Source organism: Triturus cristatus, chromosome 7 (assembly GCF_964204655.1).
Source record: "Triturus cristatus chromosome 7, aTriCri1.1, whole genome shotgun sequence".
NCBI lineage: Eukaryota > Metazoa > Chordata > Amphibia > Caudata > Salamandridae > Triturus > Triturus cristatus.
This window is the reverse complement of record NC_140590.1, coordinates 726,608,957-726,631,712: the sequence shown is the minus strand read 5'-3', so window position 1 is coordinate 726,631,712 and position 22,756 is coordinate 726,608,957. Positions and strand designations below refer to the sequence as shown.

The window sequence follows — 22,756 nt, the reverse complement described above, 5'->3', positions numbered from 1 at the left end:
TACGGTGCAGAAGGTGTGGTAAGGATGAAGTTCTTGGCCGGAAGAGATGCTGGAGCCTGTAGCTACTTGGAGCCCGAAGATCTCTGGAGAAGAGAGTCAACAAGCCTCAGCACCAGCAAGTCGACGCAGTGCTCAGGAGTGCTGTTTCAGCGGTTCTGATCAGGGATACTGGCCTCAAACTCAGTGAGAAGACAGTGCAGGCCTTGAGGGGGTTGCAGAACCACCACCTGTGTTGCTGGGCCTTTCGAAGTCCAGAGGACGTCAGGAGCAGCAGACCGGTCAGCCTAATTGCGGTGCCTGGAGATGCAGGGGAGTGACTCATTAACTTCAAGGGAGATTCCTTCGGGTGTCTTTGATGAAGACAGGCCTGGAGAAGACCCTGGATGAAGCGTAGGCACAGATGACGGGCAGTATGACGAGACCAGGAGCAGCAGGAGTCTTCCCAAATGCAGTCTTGGTTCCCAAAACGAAGTCCAACGAAGTCTAAAGTGTCCAGACGGTAGAAGTAGAAGTGGTTTCGTATCTGAATCTTGTCCCACAACGAATCTGGAAAGCCACCCATAAGTAAGTCCTTAAGTACCCAAAGGAAAGGGTTGGGACGATTCAGGGGTCCCTTCTAGAGGATGGGCTAGACAGAGGGGAAGATACTCCCATGTCCTTTGTCCAGTTTCACACCAGAGCAGGAGCCAACAGCTCCCTTAACTGGTTTCAACTAGAGTATGCAAGGAGGGCACCAAATGTGCTCTTCAAAGTAGTCTGGAGGTGCTGGCAAGCGCCCCACCCCAGCCCAGTACACTAAGTCATGTCTGAGAGGTGGTCACACCTCCCTGTGACAGGAAACCTACTGTTGTACCTTCCCCTGCTCGAGCCTGGGGGGCAGAATCGTGTCTGTGGTCGGCAGCAGCACTAGCATGCTCTTAGATCCTGAAAGGCTGTTACTGGGAATGCAGAGGGGCTCCCTAGGGGAGCCCCCCAGTACATGGGATCCTACTTCCAACTCTGGAATCGGTGTTGGGGTAGGATTCCAACATGTTTGATACCAAACGTTACTGGTTGCGGTGCTGCCAGTATATAGTTAGACATCTTGTAATTGTCTTGCTGTTACATATTATCTACTGGCGGTCGCCAGTAGATAGTTTTACTTAGGACCGAGTTTCCATAGGAAATCTGAAAATTCTATTTTGAATAACTTTGGCGCCGGTTGACGAATCCTCGCGAAATTTTCAAAACTAATGGGGCGCTCCGCTCAGCTCCTACCCTGAAAGTCTCGGGGTGATTCGTCAAGCGGGGGCTGAGAAAAAAGGGGGGTCCCAAAACGCGTTTTCCCCAGCCATTTTCCCATAGGACCTTTAGTCGAAGGTACAGCCCGAACGGCTGAACAGAATTACTTGAAATTTCGCAAAGAGGTAGTCCTCAGGTCAGGCATGTGCCTTTTGCATATATGGTGTCAATCTGTTCAGTAGTTCCTGAGAAAATTGCAGTTAAAAGTACATAAATATCTATAAGCGCGCACCGTGCGCGAGCGTAATTCTGATTGGTGGTTACATGTCAGTCAACATTTGAATCGGTCGAAATCAGGAAGTGTCGGCCGCCATTTTGTGTGTTTTGTGTGTGACAGTGAAAAAGAAAGGTGGAGAATGTGAAAAGGGGGGCAGGGTAGAGAGTTCCTGACCCCCTAGCCTTTGTCAGGGGGTCCCTGAAGGACCCCGAAGGGTGAAAAAAACATTTAATGTTTTTTTCAATAAATCGCGGGGTACGCGCACGGTGCGCGCACGGTGCGCGCACCGTGAAAAACCTTTAAAAAAAAACATTTTAAACGAGCCATTCCATATTACAGGATACAGTCAATCTATAACTATATACATAGGTAGCTTATTGTAAAATAAATATATAAAACATATAATAAAACATACATAACTTAGCATTTAAAAAACCTTACAAATTCACTTAAAAAACCATAGGTTTCACTCACGTTATAGTTAGGAATTAGCATTTAAAAAACCTTGCAAATTCCCTTAAAAAAACCATAGGTTTCACACATGTTATAATTAGCTGGACATTTCACTCGTACAAAACCATTGAAATTCCCCCGTTCTAGTTAGTTCAGATAACTATAACTCGCGCGACCGCCACTCTATCACAAGGATGATGTCATCAGTGATGTCATGAGTGATGCCACTGACCATGTCATGAGTGATGTAATATGTGACGTCTAATATGTGACGTCATGAGCAGTAGATTGCGGGCGCGCGAGTTATAGTTATCTGAACTAACTATAACGGGGGAATTTCAATGTTTTTTTACGAGTGAAATGTCCAGCTAACTATAACATGTGTGAAACCTATGGTTTTTTAAGTGAATATATATATATAAGTGCGGTCAGCCAAAATATGTATATATAGCAAGTCCAATTCTTAGGATTTGTTTACCAAAGAAAACCGAGCCCAAATCCATAACCGTGGTTAAAGAATAATTTATTTGTTTAAATGGCAAAAACGCCCGACGCGTTTCAGAGCGATAGCTCCTTTGTCACGGGTCATTGAATGTTTGTTACTTCAAAGTATAAATAAAGTGCTCACATCACATGACAAAAACATAAAGGTAGGACTACTACACCACATCAGGATTACAGCAAACTGGCAGCTATTTTGAAGTGGTGGTATAACTCCATATGGAACTGTATTGAACATCCTTTACATGATTGCGCTGGTTGGCTTTTGACTGTCTCACAATAATTGATAACAATTTACCGAGCCATTTCATTTGGACAATATCGTTCATACACGATTCTCATAATTGTCGTTATTTTTACCATTATTTGTCATTATTTTTCAACAGATTCCGCCCCAGTGGGCTGACATTCTATAAACAGGATATCATGTTTTTCTTTTCTTCCTTGAACTCAGTATCTGAGCTACAGTTCCTTCTAGCTCTCAATTGCTCACCATATGGGATACTGTTAATCAAGTTTCTCGGATGGCAGCTGTCTGCATGCAGCAGACTGTTACCAGAAGTTTTCTTTCTAAACAGTCTACTCTCCAATTTATTGTCATTCACTCTTAGTTCTACATCTAGGAATTCAATCTTTTTATCATGAATTGTACTTGTGAACTTCAGATTTAAATTATTTTCATTTAGAGCTTCTACGAATCTCACAGCTTCTGTTTCAGAACCTCTCCAAGTACAAAATACATCGTCGATGTATCTTGCCCAGAGAACGACGTGTTGGGTAAAGGTGCTGATCTTACTCGCCACCTGCTCCTCCCACCAGCCAAGGTACAAACCCGCATAGCTGGGGGCGAAGCAGGTTCCAATCGCCGTTTCCTGGGTTTGACGGACGATAACATGATTAAATAAAAAGAAGTTATTCATTAAACATGCTTTCATCATACTGAGAAGCATTTCAGTATGTCTGTTATAAGATAACTCACGTGTTTTTAAGAAATACCGACTGGCCTCTATGCCCAGTCCATGTGGTATACACGTATGAAGACTGTTGACATCCAATCTCATTAATAACATGTCCTTTTCCCATAAAATATTTTCAATAAGCCTAAGAAAATCACCAGTGTCACGAACAGGTGCAGGTAGGGATTGAACGTAAGATCTTAAGAAGAAGTCTATGTACTTAGAAGTATTTTCATATAGACTTCCCATAGAGGAAACAATGGGTCTTCCAGGAGGTTTCTTATCATCTCTGTGAAGCTTAGGTAAAAGATACATTGATGGCAATTTCGGATATTCAAAATATAAAAATGTAAATTCATCCTTGGTTAAAAGTTGTTCATTCCTCCATTTAACCAGATTCTTTCCATATTGTTCATTGCTCTCTTCATTGCACATCTTATTTGACCTTACATAATTATTTGCATCATTCAACTGTCTGTTCCCCTCATCTAAATACATTTGTAGCGGCCACACCACAACATTTCCGCCCTTGTCGGATTTTTTAATTACAATTGATTTATTCTCTTGTAATTCTTGTAGTGCCAAATACTGTTCAGGGGTAAGTTATACCTTTTATTAAATTTACTTTTACTAAGCTTTTTCAATTCATCCTTCACTCCCTTCTCAAATATTTCAATGGCATCACAGTGTATTTGTGGTAAAAAAATTGAATTTGGTTTGAAACCGCTGCCACTGCTGCGGTCCAAAATTAAGTGTTCCTCAGTCGCAATATCTTGTGGGCTCACATTGCATTCATCACTGCCCCCCAATTCTTGCAAAGTTTGTAAAGTTTACAAATCAGCAATTGTCAAATTGGAATTCTCATTCATTACAGAACACTTTAAACTTTTTTTGTTCTCATACCATTTTTTATGTCTCAATTTCCTAGTAAAATGGAACAGATCTATTCTACCTTGTGTGTAGTCAAATTTCTTAGTGGGACAAAATGTTAAGCCAAGGGATAAAACATGAATCTGATTAGTAGTAAGTAAAATATCAGATAAATTTACCACAGTCAATTGGTCCATTATTTGCTGGTCGATTTTCCTCGTGTTCTCATCCCCTCGAAGATATCCATTTTCCCTTGCTTTCTTGCGCCTTGCCTTTTTCCTCCTCTGGCGCCTCGACCACGACCTTTGTTCTCTTGAGGTCCTGGACTTCCTAGTCCTTGATTCGCAATGGCCATTAGGTCGAACTCCTTTAAAATTTTGTATTTTACTCCAGTTTGTTCTTCTTGTTCCACTTGAATATTTTCAGATACTACAGCTATAATTTCATCATCAGGAGTTCCAGATGTTACATTAGTTGATTCTATTGGATCCACTGTTGTAACCTGCTTAGGTCTTACTGTGGTCTGCACTTCCTTTTTTGCTAGTTTCCCTTAGGTGATCAAATCTCAGACCAAAAGTAAAGATTTGTCCTAGTTCGTAATCCTGTTGATCTCTATGGAATTTCCGTTATTTTTTAAGTTTGATATCTTCTTCAGCTTTTTCCAATCTGAGATTAAGCTTTTTCATTTCCACTTCAAATTCACTTTCAGTGTATTTTTCTTAAAGTAGAGACGTCAATTTTTATTGCCAGTCTCTGCGTTTCCTTGTTGGTATATTTGATTAACAGCCTTAGCATCACTGTAGAGCAGGTGTGATTATTAAGGGCCCATTCCTCTATTAGCTCGGGGTCACGGTTGTTGAAAGTCGGTGTTATAAATATTCTTAAGCCTCTTGGGACCTTTTCCACATCAACGTACTTTCGGAGGGCTGTAGCCTCCCACCATTTAACTTGTTCTAATTTTGCCGCTTTCCACAGCTTATCCCAAAGAACTTTCTTGCTTTGGGATTCATTTGCAATGTTGTTACTTCGTCCATCCCCCGCTACTGCATTGCTAGCTTTAGGAATAAGGAGCAGATCCGCTGCTTGTCTCCGTGTAGCTTCCCTGTTTGCGGATAACATTGTATCACTTTTGAGAAGTTTCCCAGTCACCGGAAAAACTTCCTGTGCTAGTAATCTATCTGGACTGGCAGTTTGCCACACAGCACAATTATGTTTTTTCTGGCTCGTACTGACTGGATCATAGACTGCATAAGGGACATTTTCTCCCAAGTTATTGAGTTTTTTTGTCTAGGGTCATTTATTTTTTACTTCATTCAATGTCTTTCGAGTCCCGTCATCTAATCCATCTGTTTTTCCCACACTTGTGAGGTAATTTTCACTCACAATGCCTTCACTTCTTGTGAAGTGCTTTTTCTGTGGAAGACAGAAGTCTACCACAGAGCCCCACTCGGCATGTGCACTGTGCCACACATTTGTTAAATTCTTGCGGTTTCTGTCAGAAGATGTCAAAAAGAACTCTTAAAGTCAGGTAAAGAATACGCCAGAGAGGGCAGTCGGAGTATCTGAAGGCTGAACATGTGAGCGAGAGACACGAGGGAGGTCAGAGAGAGAAACTTCTAAGCCTGTGCATTTTACAAAAAAGTCTTCTCGGGAGGGGCGGAAGAAAAGAGCTGACACAAAAATCACCTCCGCCATTTCAGATACTCCAGAAAGTCACACGAGCATCCTTCCACATCAAAGCAAGCATTGGCACCAATGTTTGCCGCCAAAGAGCAGCTCAACTGTAGATTTGACATTGAAAGTGAAGTAGCTCCAGCTAATGCTGTGTTCATCGACAGAGGACTGTGCTGGCTCACTATCATCTTCATCTGGAAATCACAGTCAAAACTCCTACTCTCACTGTTGAAAAATCCTACATCATCATCGAGGCGTTCTTCCAATGCATCTTTTTTGGCTCGCCACGAGGATGTCTATCATTCTCTTCTCTACTCCATGGGTGGAGGGGGCGCAGGTGGAGCGCAAAAGAGGGCGCGCCGGGAGATTTAATTATAATAATAATAAACAAGCATTTGAAATGCAATAGATCTCACATTTGCAAGCATTTGAGCTATTGGCATTATAAATGACAATACCTTTTATTCCTGTGTTTTGAAAAGCTACAAGCGGTGCGTAAACACGCACTTTGTACTTATAGACCTTGCTTACGAGAAGCAAGGCTTGCAGTTACTGCCAGCCTTGCTTTTTGTAAGCGACTATAAGTGCTCATTTCAATTTGAAATGGCACAATTCTGCAAGGCGCATCCAGAAGTAACATAATATACCACGATACACAGGAGATTTGAAGCACAAATTAAACTGAAAAAATTTAAAATAATAGAATATAACGGATCCAGAAGCTTAAGTGCTGTTGCCCCGTACAATGAAAGTAAAACGCTGTAAGCAGTGCTTCCCAAAAACAATAATTCCCAGTAATGGATAAATATTACATATCTCCTTTTTCAGCAAAAACATGTGCTGTGATGTTACGTCTTGCTGAAACATCAACCCACTGGTACTCGGCCCCCAGGCTATTATTGGTAGTGTCCATTGAAGCCCATAATGTAGTGCCAGGCAATGAAGGCAGCACCAGGAGGAAAGCAGAACAAGCATTTACAATGCGATAGGACTCGCAATCACGAGTCTCTGAGCCATTGGCACTGTAAATGCCAATGCCTTTTATAAAAAATTAAAAGGCATTGCCATTTACAAAACCAACAGCTCAAACCTTCGCAAAAGCAACACCTATTGCATTGCAGAGCGCTGTGTCCCTGAAGCGAGTGCCGCGCTCAGTATTAAAGTTAAAAAAAAAAAGATTTAAACTGAGCGCAGTATCCCTGAAGTGGGTGCCGTGCACAGTATTAAATAAAAAATAAATAAATAAACAGAGCGCAGTGTCCCTGAAGCGGGCACAGTGCTGAACATCAAAGCCTTAAAAAAAATTCAACTGAGCGCGGCGTGCCTTAAGGCGCGCCGCGCACAGCATGCATATGCAAAAAAAAGCCACCATTGTCCCCATCAGTGTCCATTATAAAAATAGTGCTCACCCACTAGATAAAGCCTACCGGGTAACAAGCCAAGTAAAAGGTCCAGTCCTAATCGGCGGTAACAAATGGAGACAAGGCGGTACTAAGGAGGGACTAACAACCCTCATAATGAATTGGAAGTCAGCCTTTATGAAAGATAATGACACAAAGCCTATGACAAATATGGGCGGAGAGTTGGCGGAGCTGCTAGTGCATACGCTAATACAGAATACCTCGCAGAGCGAGTAGCGTATGCGTGCTGCTGCTAGGCTCAACCTAAAAAGTGGAGCTGGCGTGGCAAGGGACATGAAATTATTCAGCATATTGCTATAAATAGGAGGGCACGCCACAATCATTTAAAGGAAAAAGAAGTGCAACATGATGGTTCTGTCAAAAGCAAAAGAGAACATGGTTCATATGAACCCCAGAAACTCAAATAAAATCCTACCACAAGAGTTTCAGTTATGCTGAAACAATACTCGAAGGTTTCCATGAATGGAATTCAAAACCGTGTGTTATCTGTTATAAATGTTCTCCAGCAATGGATCTTGCTAGTTCATGTACGAGTCGTTGCCGTATGGATATTGCTGGGTTTCAAATGTTACCATTCTAATACACCAACACGTTCATCATTTGAAAACAAAGAATGGCTCCCTTATAGCAGAAGGAGGGCATAGTATGTTTTGTTACACTGGAGGCATTTGTCTGTTGCACATTCTCTTCTACTAGGGTACCCAAAAAGTATATCCACAAACAATTACCTGCCTATGTCCACCTACTTGGTAAGGAAACTTCTAACTAGAAAATAGATTTTTAGATCCAGTTAGATCTGAAAAGGTGACTTTTACTCATCCAGTCTTTGTGTGTAACAAAAAAGCTGACTTAATTTTGAGGTTTATTGCGTAGATTTGAACATGAAGGCAAATTCATTTTGCAGAGCTATGATTAAGACTGAAACATGGTTAAATTGAAGTCTGCTCTATAAACTAAAGCTGACGGGAAATACAAGATAAAATATTACAAAAGTTAAGAAACAAAGGGGACAAAAACACTCAACTTCCTTTTTATTATCAAAAGAGAAACAGTCCGCAATGAAAATCTGTTTATGCACCTCACTGCGAATGCTGACGGCTGGACCACGACTTCATGAAACTGCTTGCTCGTTCCCACACTTGCACATATAGTAGAGAGCGGTATCCGTGAAACGGGCGATGCGCTCCACATTTAGTTAAAAACAAACTGAGGGCAGTGTCCCTAAAGTGGGCGCCGCGCTCAGCATGCAAATTTATGAATAAATAAATAAAAGGTGAAAGAACATAGCCATTGTGCCGTGAAAGCTGTGGTGGTAGGGGGCAGTCACTTATAAAGTTAGAGCGGCATAGCTCTCTATACGTAAAGCGGACGCCATTGTCCTGTGTGGGAGCGCTGCAGATACAAAAAAAAGCAGCCACTATTGTTCCCTTTAGTGAATAAACAAAATAGACCTCACTCACTTATAATGCAGACCGTGTAAAAGGTCCAGTCGTTATGGGAGGTAACAAATGCAGACAAGGCAGTACCAAGGAGGGACTAACAAGCCTGCTTACAAATCAGAAACCAGAATTTACGAAGGACAATGACACAAGCTAATGACAAATATGGGTGGAGAGTGGTAGGGGCTTCCAGTGCATACCCCAACACAGCATGCCCCGCAGAGCGAGTAGTGCATGTACGCTGCCCTTAGGCTCGACCTAAAAAGAGTCTTACCTGAAGCTGCCAGCCACCTCCCACATCGCGCCTTAGTCATCTTGGTCACATCTGCCCCTGGGACAGCATCACAGACTCTCTGTGCAATCCCCGCGCTGCTGTCATTCTAAGAGAGCAGTGCAGGGATTGGCCTGAGCGGGCTGGTTTGATGCTCGGCTCAATCACAGAAGTCTGTACTGTTTCTCCAACCTGGATGTGCAATGCAGCCGGGTTGGAGAAACATAAGTGCGCATGTGTGTTTGGCCGGCCGAAGATGGCTGGCCAAAAACTCCTGTGCACTTACAAGTGCACCAACCACTCCTCCCATAGCACCGCGCCTACCTCTCCCTACAGCGCTGGCTCACAGCCAGCAGCTGAAAAATGACACGATGATAAAATATTGTTTTATATTTCAGCTGCTGGCTCTGAGCCAGTGGGGCAACGCTCCTCCGCCATTGTGTAGGAGCCTCCCCTGCTAACAACGCAATCACAATGTATCATTTGAACAAGCAGGGTGACACCAAGTTGAGGTCAACATTGTGCATAATGTTTTGTTAAAGTAACTCTAGTAGATTAGCATACATAGCTGTAAGAGAGTAATGAAGTTGAGTTACTTTAAGTACTGCATATTGTGCCTTGCAGTTTATTACAGGTGTACGAGTCAGAGTCCATCTCGCATTGCTGTAAAAAGGATTTGAATCACCCCAGGAGTCTTTAGGCTGTCCCTTAGGATGCACAGTGTCGGCATATGTTCTTTACAATATATCATATCCTGAAGCCAAGCAGTGAGTTTAGGCGATTTAGCACTCATCCTGTACATCTCCACACACTTCTTAGCCAGGAAAAGGATGATGGCCACACATTTCCACGCTTTTGGGAACATTCTTTGTGGAACCCAAAAGGGCCAACACAGAGGATGCAGCAGCCACCATCTCAATGATATTAGATGAAGAATCAAATACCTTTCTCCAAAATTCTAGCAAAGTGGTGCATGACCTTCATCTCGCCTTGCATTTTTTACAATATACGATATTCTCTTCAAAGAATATGGCCAAATGCTTCAAAGTCCGGTATAAAAGGTGGACAGATTTGAATTGATCAGTTTGTGCCTGTAATTAAAGGGAGTGAAGATTTTTTTCTACCATGATGTGGAAAAGAACTGTTCCAGGGTCCCTCACATTGGTGGGAATATTCAACGTTTATGACTAAAGTCAGGATTCGAACGATGCAGAAGTAAGTAACATTTCTATACTACTTTTTAATCATAGGTTCTGCTGTACTCCAGTAGACCAGGAACATGGTTGGGAGGTTACAGATTTTTAACCTCATTCGTAGTTTGGCAGGTGTTCCACCAAGTGACTTGTGCAGCAGATGCACCACCTCCTCCTATCCAGCTGCAGCCCCTGTCATATTCTGTGTTTCCATACGGTGTGGCAGGGATTTTTGCTGAAAGTGCTTACACCAACAATGCAGAAATGCTTTTGATGAAAACACACAATACCAGCCTTCCAACCCTGACTTGGTGGCATGGTGGATCATCATTTTTAAAACATGTTTAGGGTAAATGCCCTAAGTGCAGATTTGTTAGTGAAAATGAAATACAGATCTCTGTGAGGCATTGGGAATTTTAAACCAGTTGCAGGGGACATTAAGCGCTTTTACCTGCACAAGACCACTATTCTCGAGGTCAGGGTGGGGGAGCATGCTGATATTGTGTCAGAATGCCCTGGATATGCTGGTTTACAAGTCTTAGTATGGCATAGCCCTGGTTGTGAGGGTGTTTCTGAGAGTGGAACTGTTTGCAGCTTCACTATCGGAAGTTCAGCAGTTCTCTCACCTCTAGCTGAAGTCAGGGAACCAAGAGGTAGGGGAGATGGGACAATAGTCAATTTCTGACATGTTTTCCTTTACCAGCAATCTTTAAATGACCCCTAAGATTATTCCGCTGACTTACTTCCCAAAGCTCTATTGGACACTGGAGTAACATTATGCCATACAAAGGAAATATCAGGGTCCTTGTCATGAGGGAGAAGCCTATATTTAAAGAGGGAATGCAATTATCTTTTTTTGTTTTGTTAGAAAGCCCACTGCTACCCAGAGTGGCATTGTGTTACCAAAGGAAGCTGAAATGAGTTTAAAAGCAAGGCTTTTAGTTTCACTGATTAGTGAGACCTCCCAAGACAGCAGGTTCCATCGTTTAGCAGTCAAATAAGAGATAGATCGAGTGCCAATAAAGAAATTCTTGGTGATTAGAATTTTGAGGAGATGAGCAGTAGAGGAAAGCAAAGCCCGACAAAGGATGTGTCTCGGAAGGAAGTCATGACCCAGAAAGTGAAGAGCACCTTGATAGATGCAGAGATTTGAAAACAGATTGTTTGTACACCGGCAAACAATTGAATGGTTTGAGTTAAGAAGATTTAGGTGTTCATGTTGGAAGGCCCTAGCTGCTGCATTCTGAAAAATTTGCAAGCTGCGAAATATTTAACCAGAAGCACCAAGATAAAGTGACTTGGCATAATGAGGATAAAATTAGATAGCGGCCTGGACCACAGACTGGTGTCAGTTCAGAAGAAGGAGTGGAATGAGCATGCTGAACATCACAGAAAAGCATTTTACAATAAGAGAGGAAGAAGGCTACACTGAGTAGACAAAAATAAAGATAACTCTGGACAGTCGCCATATCCTGTATCCCAATTCAATGCATACTTTTAAATAGGATGCTTTTGGAAAGTCCGTCAGAAGCCACTTGGAGATCTAAAAGGAGCAGAGCTGAACTGCTGTTATAGTTCTAACAGTCTAAGATCTTCAGATACTGCTAGAAGAGCGGTTTCCATTCCATGTAATGAATGGAATACAGATAGAACTACAGTTAATAGATTGTTTTTAACAATGAAAGAGGATAGTTGGCAATTTAAATCTTTCTTCCTCATCTGAGAGCAAGAAAGGGAGTAAATGATGCAGGATGATATTTACTAAAAATCTTAGGGTTGGCCGAAGTCTTTTTAAGAAGAGACTCGATCATGACTTCTTTCCAGGAGTGATGAACTGATGCAGTGTATAAAGATATATTGCATAGTTCAGTAAGCATGGAGCAATCAATGGCTTTCACCACTCTATTCAAGGCGTGGGCAAAAAATCAGTCAGATGACAAGCCTGACTTTATGGAAGAACTGGGAGCAGTAGTAGAAGTAATAGTCAAAGGAGCAAAGTTCCTAAAAAAGGGTGTACAGCAGTGGGTATTATAACATTGCCCATATATGCTAATTGGGCAGCAATTTGAGTAGTAAGCAAATCAAATGAGAGAGAGAGCTTATCAATTTTCTCATCAAGAAAACTGGAGACAGAATTATACATTTTTTAGGGGAAGTTGTCTCACCCAGTAGCATTTTGGACTCAAATTGTTCTGATTTGATGAGCTGAGTCCTTCCAATACTTACACGAGGGAACTCTTTCTACATTTCATTTTCAAGACTGCATCAAAATGCATGGCTTTTCTTTCTCTTGTCCCTCTTCTTTGTTTTCACCCCTGTTCTTTTGATTCCCCCTTTGCCCTCTCCCTGATTCTTTCTTCCTTCTTATTTGTGTCTGGCTCTCCAACCCGCTCCCTTTGAGGAATGATTTTTTTTTTAAGATGGCCTGGCTGCTGCAAATTGTTGCCAGGCTGTCCGTATTTTTTTTCACACCTAGCGCACACTTATTTTTATTTTTAACATTTTCTTTACATTAAAACATTGGCCATCTGCCATTTTAGAACAGTAAGTTAAAAATGTTTGCTTGCATCATGTCGACTGTGTGCGCATTGGTGGGACATCTTGGAATGGATTTTGTGTAATACAAAACCCATTTCAAGATTGCCAGTTCTGCACATGCATTGATCTTGATAAATATGGATGTTTGCGGTAGGGGAAAAAACATTGGCAAAGCTAATAGCTCAGGCTGAACTGAGACTTATTGACTGTGCCAGTGCTTGTAATATATTTTGATAGCTGGTAGGTAGATGTTTTAAGAAGATAGCCTGTTGCCTTTCCTCCTAATACCCTCAAGTGTTTTGCTTTGCCATTTTGAATTTTTAGTACTTTTGTGTAAAAAGGCAACAAGGTAGTGGTTCTGCATTGATGTTTGCTCTTACAAATAGAAATAGTGTCTAAAGCAGATATATTCCTTGCACTAAAGCTATTATCATTGGATTCCATATCCCGATTGCTCACAGCAGAAGATGAATTAGAAATAGCCTGGCTAAAAACTATATGAATGACTTTGGACCACATTTGTGATACAGCCAGTGTGCCCTTAATCCCTGCTTTAAGAGGAGTGAGTGTGAACCTTAATTGTAAAGTAATGGCATACTGGTCTGTACAGACCAAATAAAAAGGTGGAGAAAAAAATAGACTGTTATTATAGGAGAGATCCACAATGTGCCCAGTCTTATACGTGGGAGCACAATACAGCTGCTCAAGGTCAAATATTAAAGATTCAGAAGAACAAGAGTTCCTAGTAACTAACATTAACTTCACTTTCATGCCAGTCTATCATTTAGCCCCTGCAGCTATGGTCTATCTTAGGGAGTGTGTCATCTTTTGTCATTTTTGAATCTTTCGCTTAGCCCTTTCCTTTCTTGTTTTATTCTCTGACAGGAACGTGCTGGACGCATGGGTGAGCTATCTGCTGTTCGCAAACAGATGGAGAAAGAGTCACAGATCAAGTTGGGGATTGAAAAGCAGATCTTTGCAAAGCTGCAGGAGAAAATTACCCTAAGCAAGGCAGCAAAATACTCCATGCAACTTATGGACAAAGCCCAGAGCAGAAAGGCTCTGCTGGTAAGAATTTTAGGACTGTTTCTTCATTTGTTGTTTTCCACACAGAACTGTTTAATGTCAAGTTCAAATCTTCATTCCTCTCACTAACCCCTATACTCCAGTTCCCTCTTCCTTTCTATATTGGAAGCTTGGAGTAAGTAAGAAGAATGAGAAAGCTCCTTCGACCTGAAGATCTTTCAGTGCCAGCAGCTTCTTGATCAGCGAAACCCATGAATAAAGTTAATTATACACATCAAGCCAGTTGGAAAGCATTTTAATTGTTTTCAGTGTTTACAAACTTTATTCAAATAAAAGAGGCATTGGTCAGTCAGTCATGGTTCATTCATGCATGTATAATGCATCAGAAAAAGTGGCATGTATAAAACATACTTATTTTTCTCCTTTTTGAGATAGATGAGAAACAGCAATGTTACACACTCCTACCTCTAGCCTAACCAGCTGGACAATCTGTAGACACAGCCCATCCAACTAACATATCTTACATACCTACCACTCAGCATACTTCTAGTAATGAGCCCCAAACTTGTTCTGCTTTTGGTCCATGTTTAACCCTATCTCAGCCCCATGGGAGCCTGACATCTGCCATACGTATAAATATCCCTACCTATTATTGCATATTGCCAAGTCTCTCATCCATTTGAAAGCAACAAGCTTTTGGAGAATGATTAAAAAGAAAAACAATTATAACACATTATGACCCAACAAATAAAGACCCATTTGGCAAAAAAGAAAAATAATGAGCTACCCACAATAGTTTATCAGAAAAGAAATGCGTTAATAAACGAGTACAAAATCCCCAAATAAACAATAATACACAGATGCTCACAAGGTTACACACACATATACAATTGGGGAAATACAAACTTAAGTGTAAAAGAAAGAACAATGGCAGAGAAAAAATTAATACAAAAACGAGTTTGTTAGATGACAAAAACAACACACAATATATGCCTCATGTTGCTTTTTTGCCAAGGAAGGCGTTGACGGCAGTTCGACCTTGCTACTTATCAGGTCATCATCAGGACATAACCAAACGTAGAGAGCAACCATCAATTTTCATTCAATACTGATCCCCTTTCAGAAGAGAAATCAATGAGAGTCTCACATATGAATCCAGGGTTCGAAAAATCATAAAAATGTTTCTAGACCTGCAGGTCTAGTAACTTGAAAAATCTACCCGACCTAATTGTAATGTTCTTGACCTCTGTCTCTGAAAGCCGAGCAAATGTGACAAGATAACAAGATTTAAAGGCATCTTTATTGCTCATTCAATTTGTGAGCAATAAATATGCCTTTAAATATTGTTATGGTGTCACATTTGCTCCGCTTTCAGAGACAGAGGTCAAAAGTCAGTTTGACTTCCTACTCCCCAGAAAAGGAGAGTAGGCCCTAAAAATAGGCTGTCCGTGATTAAATCTGGAACACCATAGCAGGCGGGTGAGTGGATTTTTCGAACCCTGGAATCAATCTAACTACAAATGGCAAAAAATGAATCCAGCATAGCGTGACATGAGGAGGTCCAAGGGAAAAATGTATCCAAGTCACCTCCCAGCTAAAAGTCCCTTATCTCCTTTAGATTCTTAAATCACTGCCCGCTCCTCTCGTCACTGTGTCAAGTCTCTCATCCAGGCACAATAATCTGTAGATGTTGACTCCAGTCAACTATATAATGATGAAGCACTTCACAAAAAATGCCTTCTAACAGAGACTTCTAGTTGCAGATTGAATCTGGAAACTTTTTCATAGTACCACTCCGTGCCGGAATGTGGCACCATGTGGCACTGCACAGATGCCTTCCCGCTCCGGATAGTGATGTGTGGAGCCTATAAAGGCATCACTCCTGCATCCTGAGATCAGTTCCTTTCTTTCTGCACCTCTAGACACATATCTGGAGATTCCTTCATCTCTCAGACACTGTTTTTTCTCTTACATTTTCAAGTGTGCAAGGGGTGTCATTCTCTAAGAATGCAGGTCTGAAGTATCCAGGGCCTTTAGCCATATCATGCTAAATTGAAGAGCTATGCTTAGCTATGCTCTGGCTCTTCAATCCTCTCCCGACTACCTCTGGTGTGTCTTCGGGAACCAAGGAGCTTAGAGGTCTACCTCTTGGATTACCAATGGCTGGTTTGCCCTCTGCACTCCCTGGACCATCTGTGCAACTTACACTCTCGGCTGCAGTATTGATGCCACCTTTACTTAATCCGGGCCCATGGACATCAACGACGATGCCAACTTTGCCACCTGAAGAGGTGGCCTCAATTGTCCTTTCTGATGCCAAATCATTCAGATCAAATCTGACTGAAGTTTCTGCTCTCGCCTTACCACCAGGGAAGCAGCATTCCCACAGCTGACAGTGATCCAGGTCAGGGTGATGAGTTTGCTCAGCCATATGCTGTCAGCAATTGTTATGAGGGCTTGCAATATGGTAGTGGCCTAGCTATCACCCCCCCCCCCCCGAGTCAGCCATTTTATCCCCTCCTGGCCCGTCCATTTAAGAATCTGCATCCTACACCATGGTTATATGTAGAACGGCTGAGGTTCATGACCCCCAGCTTCCCATTATGGACGTGAAAACAATGTCCTTCCAGAAGTCCTGAAGCCTGGCCAGACTGCTTCTGAGCCTCTCGTACCTTTTAATGAGGCCTTGACCTATACCCTATTAGGGGCTTGGGTTAAGCTGTGTACTGGCCCCCTGGTTACCCAGCAATTTACCAAACACTATCGCCCTTCTCCAGGGCTCCATGGTCTTTTTTTGTCGAAGACCCCTTCTCCTGAGATACTCATGGTGCAGGCCTCCACTAGCCAGACCAACACCAACAATTTTCTTACCTCTCCCCCTGACAGGTAAACAAAGTGAGTGGAGACATTCGGTAATGGATGGATGGTCGCATGTGGTCAAGTTCACAATTCGTTGTAGCTTGGACACAACTGACTCCGTCAGACAGACTATAGGTACCAGTGTTGCCGTTAGTCACCAATGCCTTGCCTATGTTTAAATGGGCTCTCACACAATGTCTTGTCCTCCCTGATGGACAAGCCATTCGATGAGAGTTGTTTGCTCAGGGACAAGGCTGACTCGGCCTTTAAATATTTAAAGAGAGTAGGACTACTGCTCACTCTCTGGGCTTTTCCACCCCGCCTCACTAGCAACACTTCCAGTGTTACTTTTATGGCTTCTGCTGAGGCGTTTCCTATTTCTATACTATATGACCTCAATAGGAAACTTAGCAGTTTCACTGGAGAGGCCATGGTTCTCATCGCCTTCGTTGGCGTGCCTATCAGTCCACTCATCCCCACCTGCAATAAAACCTTTGTCTATTTTACCACATTGGATAGGTAGGTCCTCCAAATTATTTCCAAAGGCTATGCCTTACTCTTACTTTTTTCCCCACCATACCTTCTGCTATCTACCTAATGACTGATAGAAGACCATCTCTCCATTTGTGTGTGGAAGTGTAAGCCCTGTTGGCCAAAGAGGCTAATGAGAGGGTACCTGCCCCGGAATTAGTACATTATTGTTATTTCCACTACTGTTTGGTGCCCTGGATGGATGGCTTTGGCCAATGCTAGGTCTGTCTCAATTTCTGTCTCCCCAAGGAGAAATTCGAAATTCTCACCCTGACCCAGATCTTTTCTGCCCTTGACTCTGGAGACTGGATGGTGGTGTCCTGCCAGCCCATCAGCGCTACCTGCGGTTCGTGGTGGGGAAGCAGCATTTTCAGTTTGCGGTGCTCCCCTTGGGTGTTCACAAAAGTGATGGCAGTGGTGGCAGCACTCCTTTGTAGGTCAGGGATGCTATCTTACCCTTCCTCAACAATGACAGTTGAAGGCGGGCTTGCGTAAACTTCCTTTCATCTTCGGGGTTCACTATCAATGTGTCAAAGTCACAACTGACTCCTTCTCTGACGCATCCCTTCATCGTTGCCACTCTGGACATAATTTGGTTCTGTGCTTTTTTCCTGGGAAAAAGAGCCCAGGACATTATGACTGTGACTCTGATCTTTCAGGCTGAGTTCTGGATTTCAGTGAGGTCGACTCTGAGGCTGCTGGGACTTGTGGACTACTGCAACCTTCTGCTCAAGCACGCAAGGTCGCATATGTGGACTCTACAGTAGGATCTGAAGTCACAGTGGACCCAACATCATGAGGACCTCTCTGACCATGTCCAGATCTCAGAAGAGACTGAAAAAGATCTACAGGGGTGTCTACTGGACCATGATTGGGTCAGCAGCACACCCCTCCCCCTTCTCCACCCAGAACTGACCATGGTGACCGATGCATCGCTTCTGGGTTGGGACAGCTGACTGGGAGAGGTGGACATCAGAGGCATGTGGTCTCCGGCAGAGTCCCGGCTCCATTTTAATCTTCTGGAGTTAGCGGCACACCCTTCTCCCGTCCCCACCTGCACTGACCCTGGTGACTGATGCATCGCTTCTGGGTTTGGGCGGCCAACTGGGAGAATTGGGGATCAGAGGCCTCTGGTCTCCGGCGGAGTCCCGGCTTCATGTCAACCTTCTGGAACTGAGGGGCCTCCGTTTTGTGCTGAAAGCCTTCCTGCCATCCATCAAGGAGAAGCTGATACAGGTGCTCATGGACAGCACCGCTGTCATGTGGTACAGCGGGATGGGGCCAACAACCCTATGACAGAAGGCCTTGCGCCTCTGGAAATGGCTGGATTGCCAAGAAATTTTCCATGTGGCTAACCACATGGCAGGATCATTGAATGCCAGGGCGGATTAACTCAGGTGTCTGCGCATAGTGGACTACGAATGGCAGCTACATCTGGAGGTGCATGAGGCCTCTCCACGGATGGGGAGAACCTTGGCTCTATCTATTAACCTCCAAGAAGAACGTTCAATGTCAACCCTTCTGTGCTTTGAAGTTTCCAAGGCATCTCTTGCTCAGAGATGTGGTCCACCCTAAGTGGAACTCGGGGCTCCTCTATGCTTTTCTGCTGATGCCACACCTTGCCTGAGTTCTCAAGAGGATCAGGACAGACCGGGCCCAAGTCATCCTAGTGGCTCCAGACTGGGCGCGGCGAGTATGGTATCCAGAACTCCAGTTCTTAAGCATCCGTCCTCCGTTCAGGCTCTCTGTTCAGTAGGATCTGCTGTTGCAGCTGACTAGTCTGGTTCTCTATCCCAGCCTTTGCACCTTTATGTGCTTGTATTAAGCACCGACAGCTGAACACATTCGACTTTCCTCCGGAGGTGGTTGATGTCATCCTGGGGGCCAGTTCCTCTACAAAAACTGTATACGCCTGTTGTTGGGACAGATATGTGGTTTGGTGCGACGCTCACCAGATTAACCCCCCTCCAGGTCCAACTGTCGGATGTTTTATTATTTGTTATGTCTCTTGTCTGGCAAAGCCTTGCTTTGGGCACAGTTAAACGTTATCTTTCGACATTCTCAGCCTTCTTATGGCTGCCTGATCAGCCCTCTTTATTTAAATTGCCCATTGAAATGTGATTTTTTAAAGGACTGCAACATATGTCTCCCCCAACTCAGTTTGTGATGCCTCAATAGGACTTCAATCTTGTCCTTGCGTCTTTAAGTATTTGATGTGTACTCTATTTTAGCCACTCAGCAGTTATCTTTTATGGCTTCTCACCTTCAAAACTGTATTCCTAGTTGCCATCACTTCTGCATGGCGTGTGAGTGAGCTTCTGGCTTTGTGTGTTCATCCACCATACAGCACTTTTACCTACAAGCTGGTTCTGCGTACTAGGGCATCCTTTCTCCCAAAAGTTGTGACACCACTCCACTTTGGCCAAACCATCCCTCTGCTGGCAATCTATGCTCCACCCGACCCCTGTAAGGAGCAGGAGAGGCTCCATTGATTGGACCCTAGAAGAGCGCTCACCTTCTACATCGATCGCACCAAAGACCACTAGGTGGTTGGGCAGCTCTTTGTGGGGTCACTTGAGTGGAAAAAAAGCAATGCTCCACAGAAGTGTATCATCGCACGGTAGACCATGCTCTGCATTGAAATCTGCTATGCACTGGCGAAGAAGCAGCCTCCTCTGCATGCCCATTCCACCAAGGCCAAAGCTGCTACCACTGCGTTAGAATGCGGAGTCCTGTCCTAGACATCAGCAAAGCAGCTATGTCAGCATCCTTCTATACATTCACAAAGCACTATTGTCTGGACAGCCAAATTCGCCGATAAGGGCACTTTGCCTGCTCGGTCCTGCAGGACTTTCTGGTTTGAGTTAATCCACAGCCCACCTTCCTTAGGCACTGCTTTGGTATCTATTCAAGAAGTGAGGAGACTGAGACTGAGAAAAATGTTCTTACCTTCGGTAACGCTCTTTTTGGTAGAGAAGACTCTACTTCTTAATAAGATACCAAGTCTCGGAATCTGCACACTGGTACATCAATTTACTTTTGGGCTCCACATCTGGAGGTGCACACATTCTCGAAAGCAACTGACAGTGCGCTGGAGTGGCTCCTTTATAGGCCCAACACAGCACTTCTTGAGCGGAATGGTGGCTGTGCGGAGCGCACGGCGACACCTTCCAGCATGCAGAGATACTATGAAAAAGTTTTCAGATCCAGTCTGATGCCTGGGGGATATTAAAAAAGGAAGTAAATCTGTGGCTGGATAGAGTCTCTACCAGAGAGAGCATTACCGAAGGTAAGTAACTTCTTCATCAAGTTAACATAAGTAACGTATGCTGTGAGGGAGGGAGCAGGGCCATAAGATCAGCAGTACCATTGTAGCATCCACTCCGAGTGTTCTCCCTAGGATATTACTAGTTTTACTCAGCACCATTTCTCAGAAATAATTCACCTTAGGACATTCCTAAAATGGAAAATGTAGCATGTGAAACCCTCCACACCACACACTTAAGCTCAATGGCTGCATTCATCTTGTATAACAGAAGCAGGGTGCTATAGGTTTCCATTAACACCAGTGAGTCAATCTGTATCTTGTAGTTAACTACCCTTCCTTTACCCAGAAAATGCCACCTCCCATTATTTATCAGTTACCTTTCTTACAAGATCTTTCTCTCACTGGACCCCAACCTGGTCGAGCCCCATGGTATCTTAACTCCTGCTACAAAACAATTTGCTGTGTTATCTAACGATGACAACCCCCTATTTGTAGTAGATTAACAAGTACTGCATTATCTGCGAGGTTTTCACGGGCAGCACTACCAGAATTTGATTATAACTAAATAGTCATCAATGAATGGCTCACCAGTTTTTCAGTATGGCATCTCCAGGTTTAAATATGCCATATGGAAATATATCTTTGTAGTTGAAATCTCCACTCATTCTCAATCACATAATGTTACATGGTTTAACAGCCTAAGGAGCTAGCAATGGGTACCATAAATGGGAAATGGAACTGAATGGGAGAACTCTGCCAGTGTTTGTGTCCTGCACCATATTTCAAGTGTGTAATCCACCATTACCTCCGTGATCAGTTTCCACATGTTTGGACAATGCAGATATGTTCCACTGTCAAAATGCATATACCAAAGCCTCTCTATTGTCGAATTTTGCTCTGTGTAGGCTCTCTGCAAGTCAAAGTAAACTTTAGCTGTGCTGCCAAAATATAGGTATAGGTCTGATATGCCAAGAAATCCTTCCTCAACTGGTCTCATCACATTGAGTATGACTGTTGCATTTTACCCACAACATTTTTCTGACCAAGGATCTGCATCCTCTGAAAGATGTTGTATTTGAAATATGGTATATGTTGCTGAACATGTATAAAAATATGAGTATTATAATTTTAATGTTTGAAGTCATACCAGCTATTGAAATGGGGTTCTCAATCCAATGAAATCTTCCATAAAATCATAGAATTTGTGCTGTAGCATATCTTCTTCATTTCAGAGTCAGTGAATCCCAAGTTATTTAATGGAATAACAGGATCAAGAAACAGCAAATATGACACTGGCTCAAAATTGGGGACATTTTTGACTTCTATCAGGTTATACAGAGACTAGAGATCTTGTAAAACCGATCCACATTAAGAAATACTTACAGAAGTAAGTCATCATCGTACACTAAGATCACCAAATCCAGCTCCCTTAGTCTTTTTTCCCTTGTCTTGTCCATCACCACTCGAATGGTCTGCAACAATAGTTCTATGGCGAGTAAGATGTGCTGTTCGTTTGAAGTGGATGTGATCCCACTAGTTAATAGTGCCAGCTTTCCAGTTTTTACTTGTGTTATGTTATGTTTATTTCTAGAGTGCTCGAACATCAAAGCTTCTTGTCCGTAGGCAGAGGTAACCATCATATCATTGGCAACTATTGTGAGTGGTTGTGAACAGTTTTGAATAAAGCCCTTTTAATATCTTTTGAACTTAATGAAAGAACCTTGGGAGAGAAGATAGAACGGCAAAGAGTTCCATTCTTTGGTGTCAACACCTTGACATCCATTCCCCTCTTCAAAGGCAGGTGCAGTCTAAGGGCCTGTAAGAAATGCACTTTATCATTGATGATGATGGCCTTTAACTTAAAAGGGTGGAGCATAGCATATCAGATCTAATGTGCTCTCAATGCTCCCTTAACCATGTTGAATCGCTGGGCCTTCGTCCTGCAACAGGAACCCTCCTTCTATGGCAGTATTGGGGACGGATAGCCACCAGATTGCCCAACCATATCAAAACTGTTATCCAGCGATAGAACTGTACCTATGTTGAACAAGCTGTATATGTTTAATAAAAATAATTCATTAAAAAAAAACTGTAATCCAGGACTAAAAGATCAGTACTCGTGCGATGGGATGGAGGGAATACTCATCCTGGAGACGCCACTGTATACATAATCAGAAGAATATAAGAGGGTACCACTAATCGGCTACGTATTGGGGGCTGATGGTATTAAATCTATTGAGATGCTAAGTGAGTTCCAA

At 43.0% G+C, this 22,756-nt stretch overlaps 1 protein-coding gene across 1 annotated transcript in view; it reads left to right on the top strand.

Moving 5' to 3' along the window:
• The window catches only part of CCDC40 (coiled-coil domain 40 molecular ruler complex subunit), a 708,731-nt gene that overhangs the window by 308,116 nt on the left and 377,859 nt on the right, over positions 1-22,756 (top strand). The window contains exon 13 of the mRNA XM_085617438.1: positions 13,700-13,882. Within this exon, the coding sequence (XP_085473564.1) occupies positions 13,700-13,882 (183 nt within the window). The remainder of the gene's footprint in view (positions 1-13,699; positions 13,883-22,756) is intronic.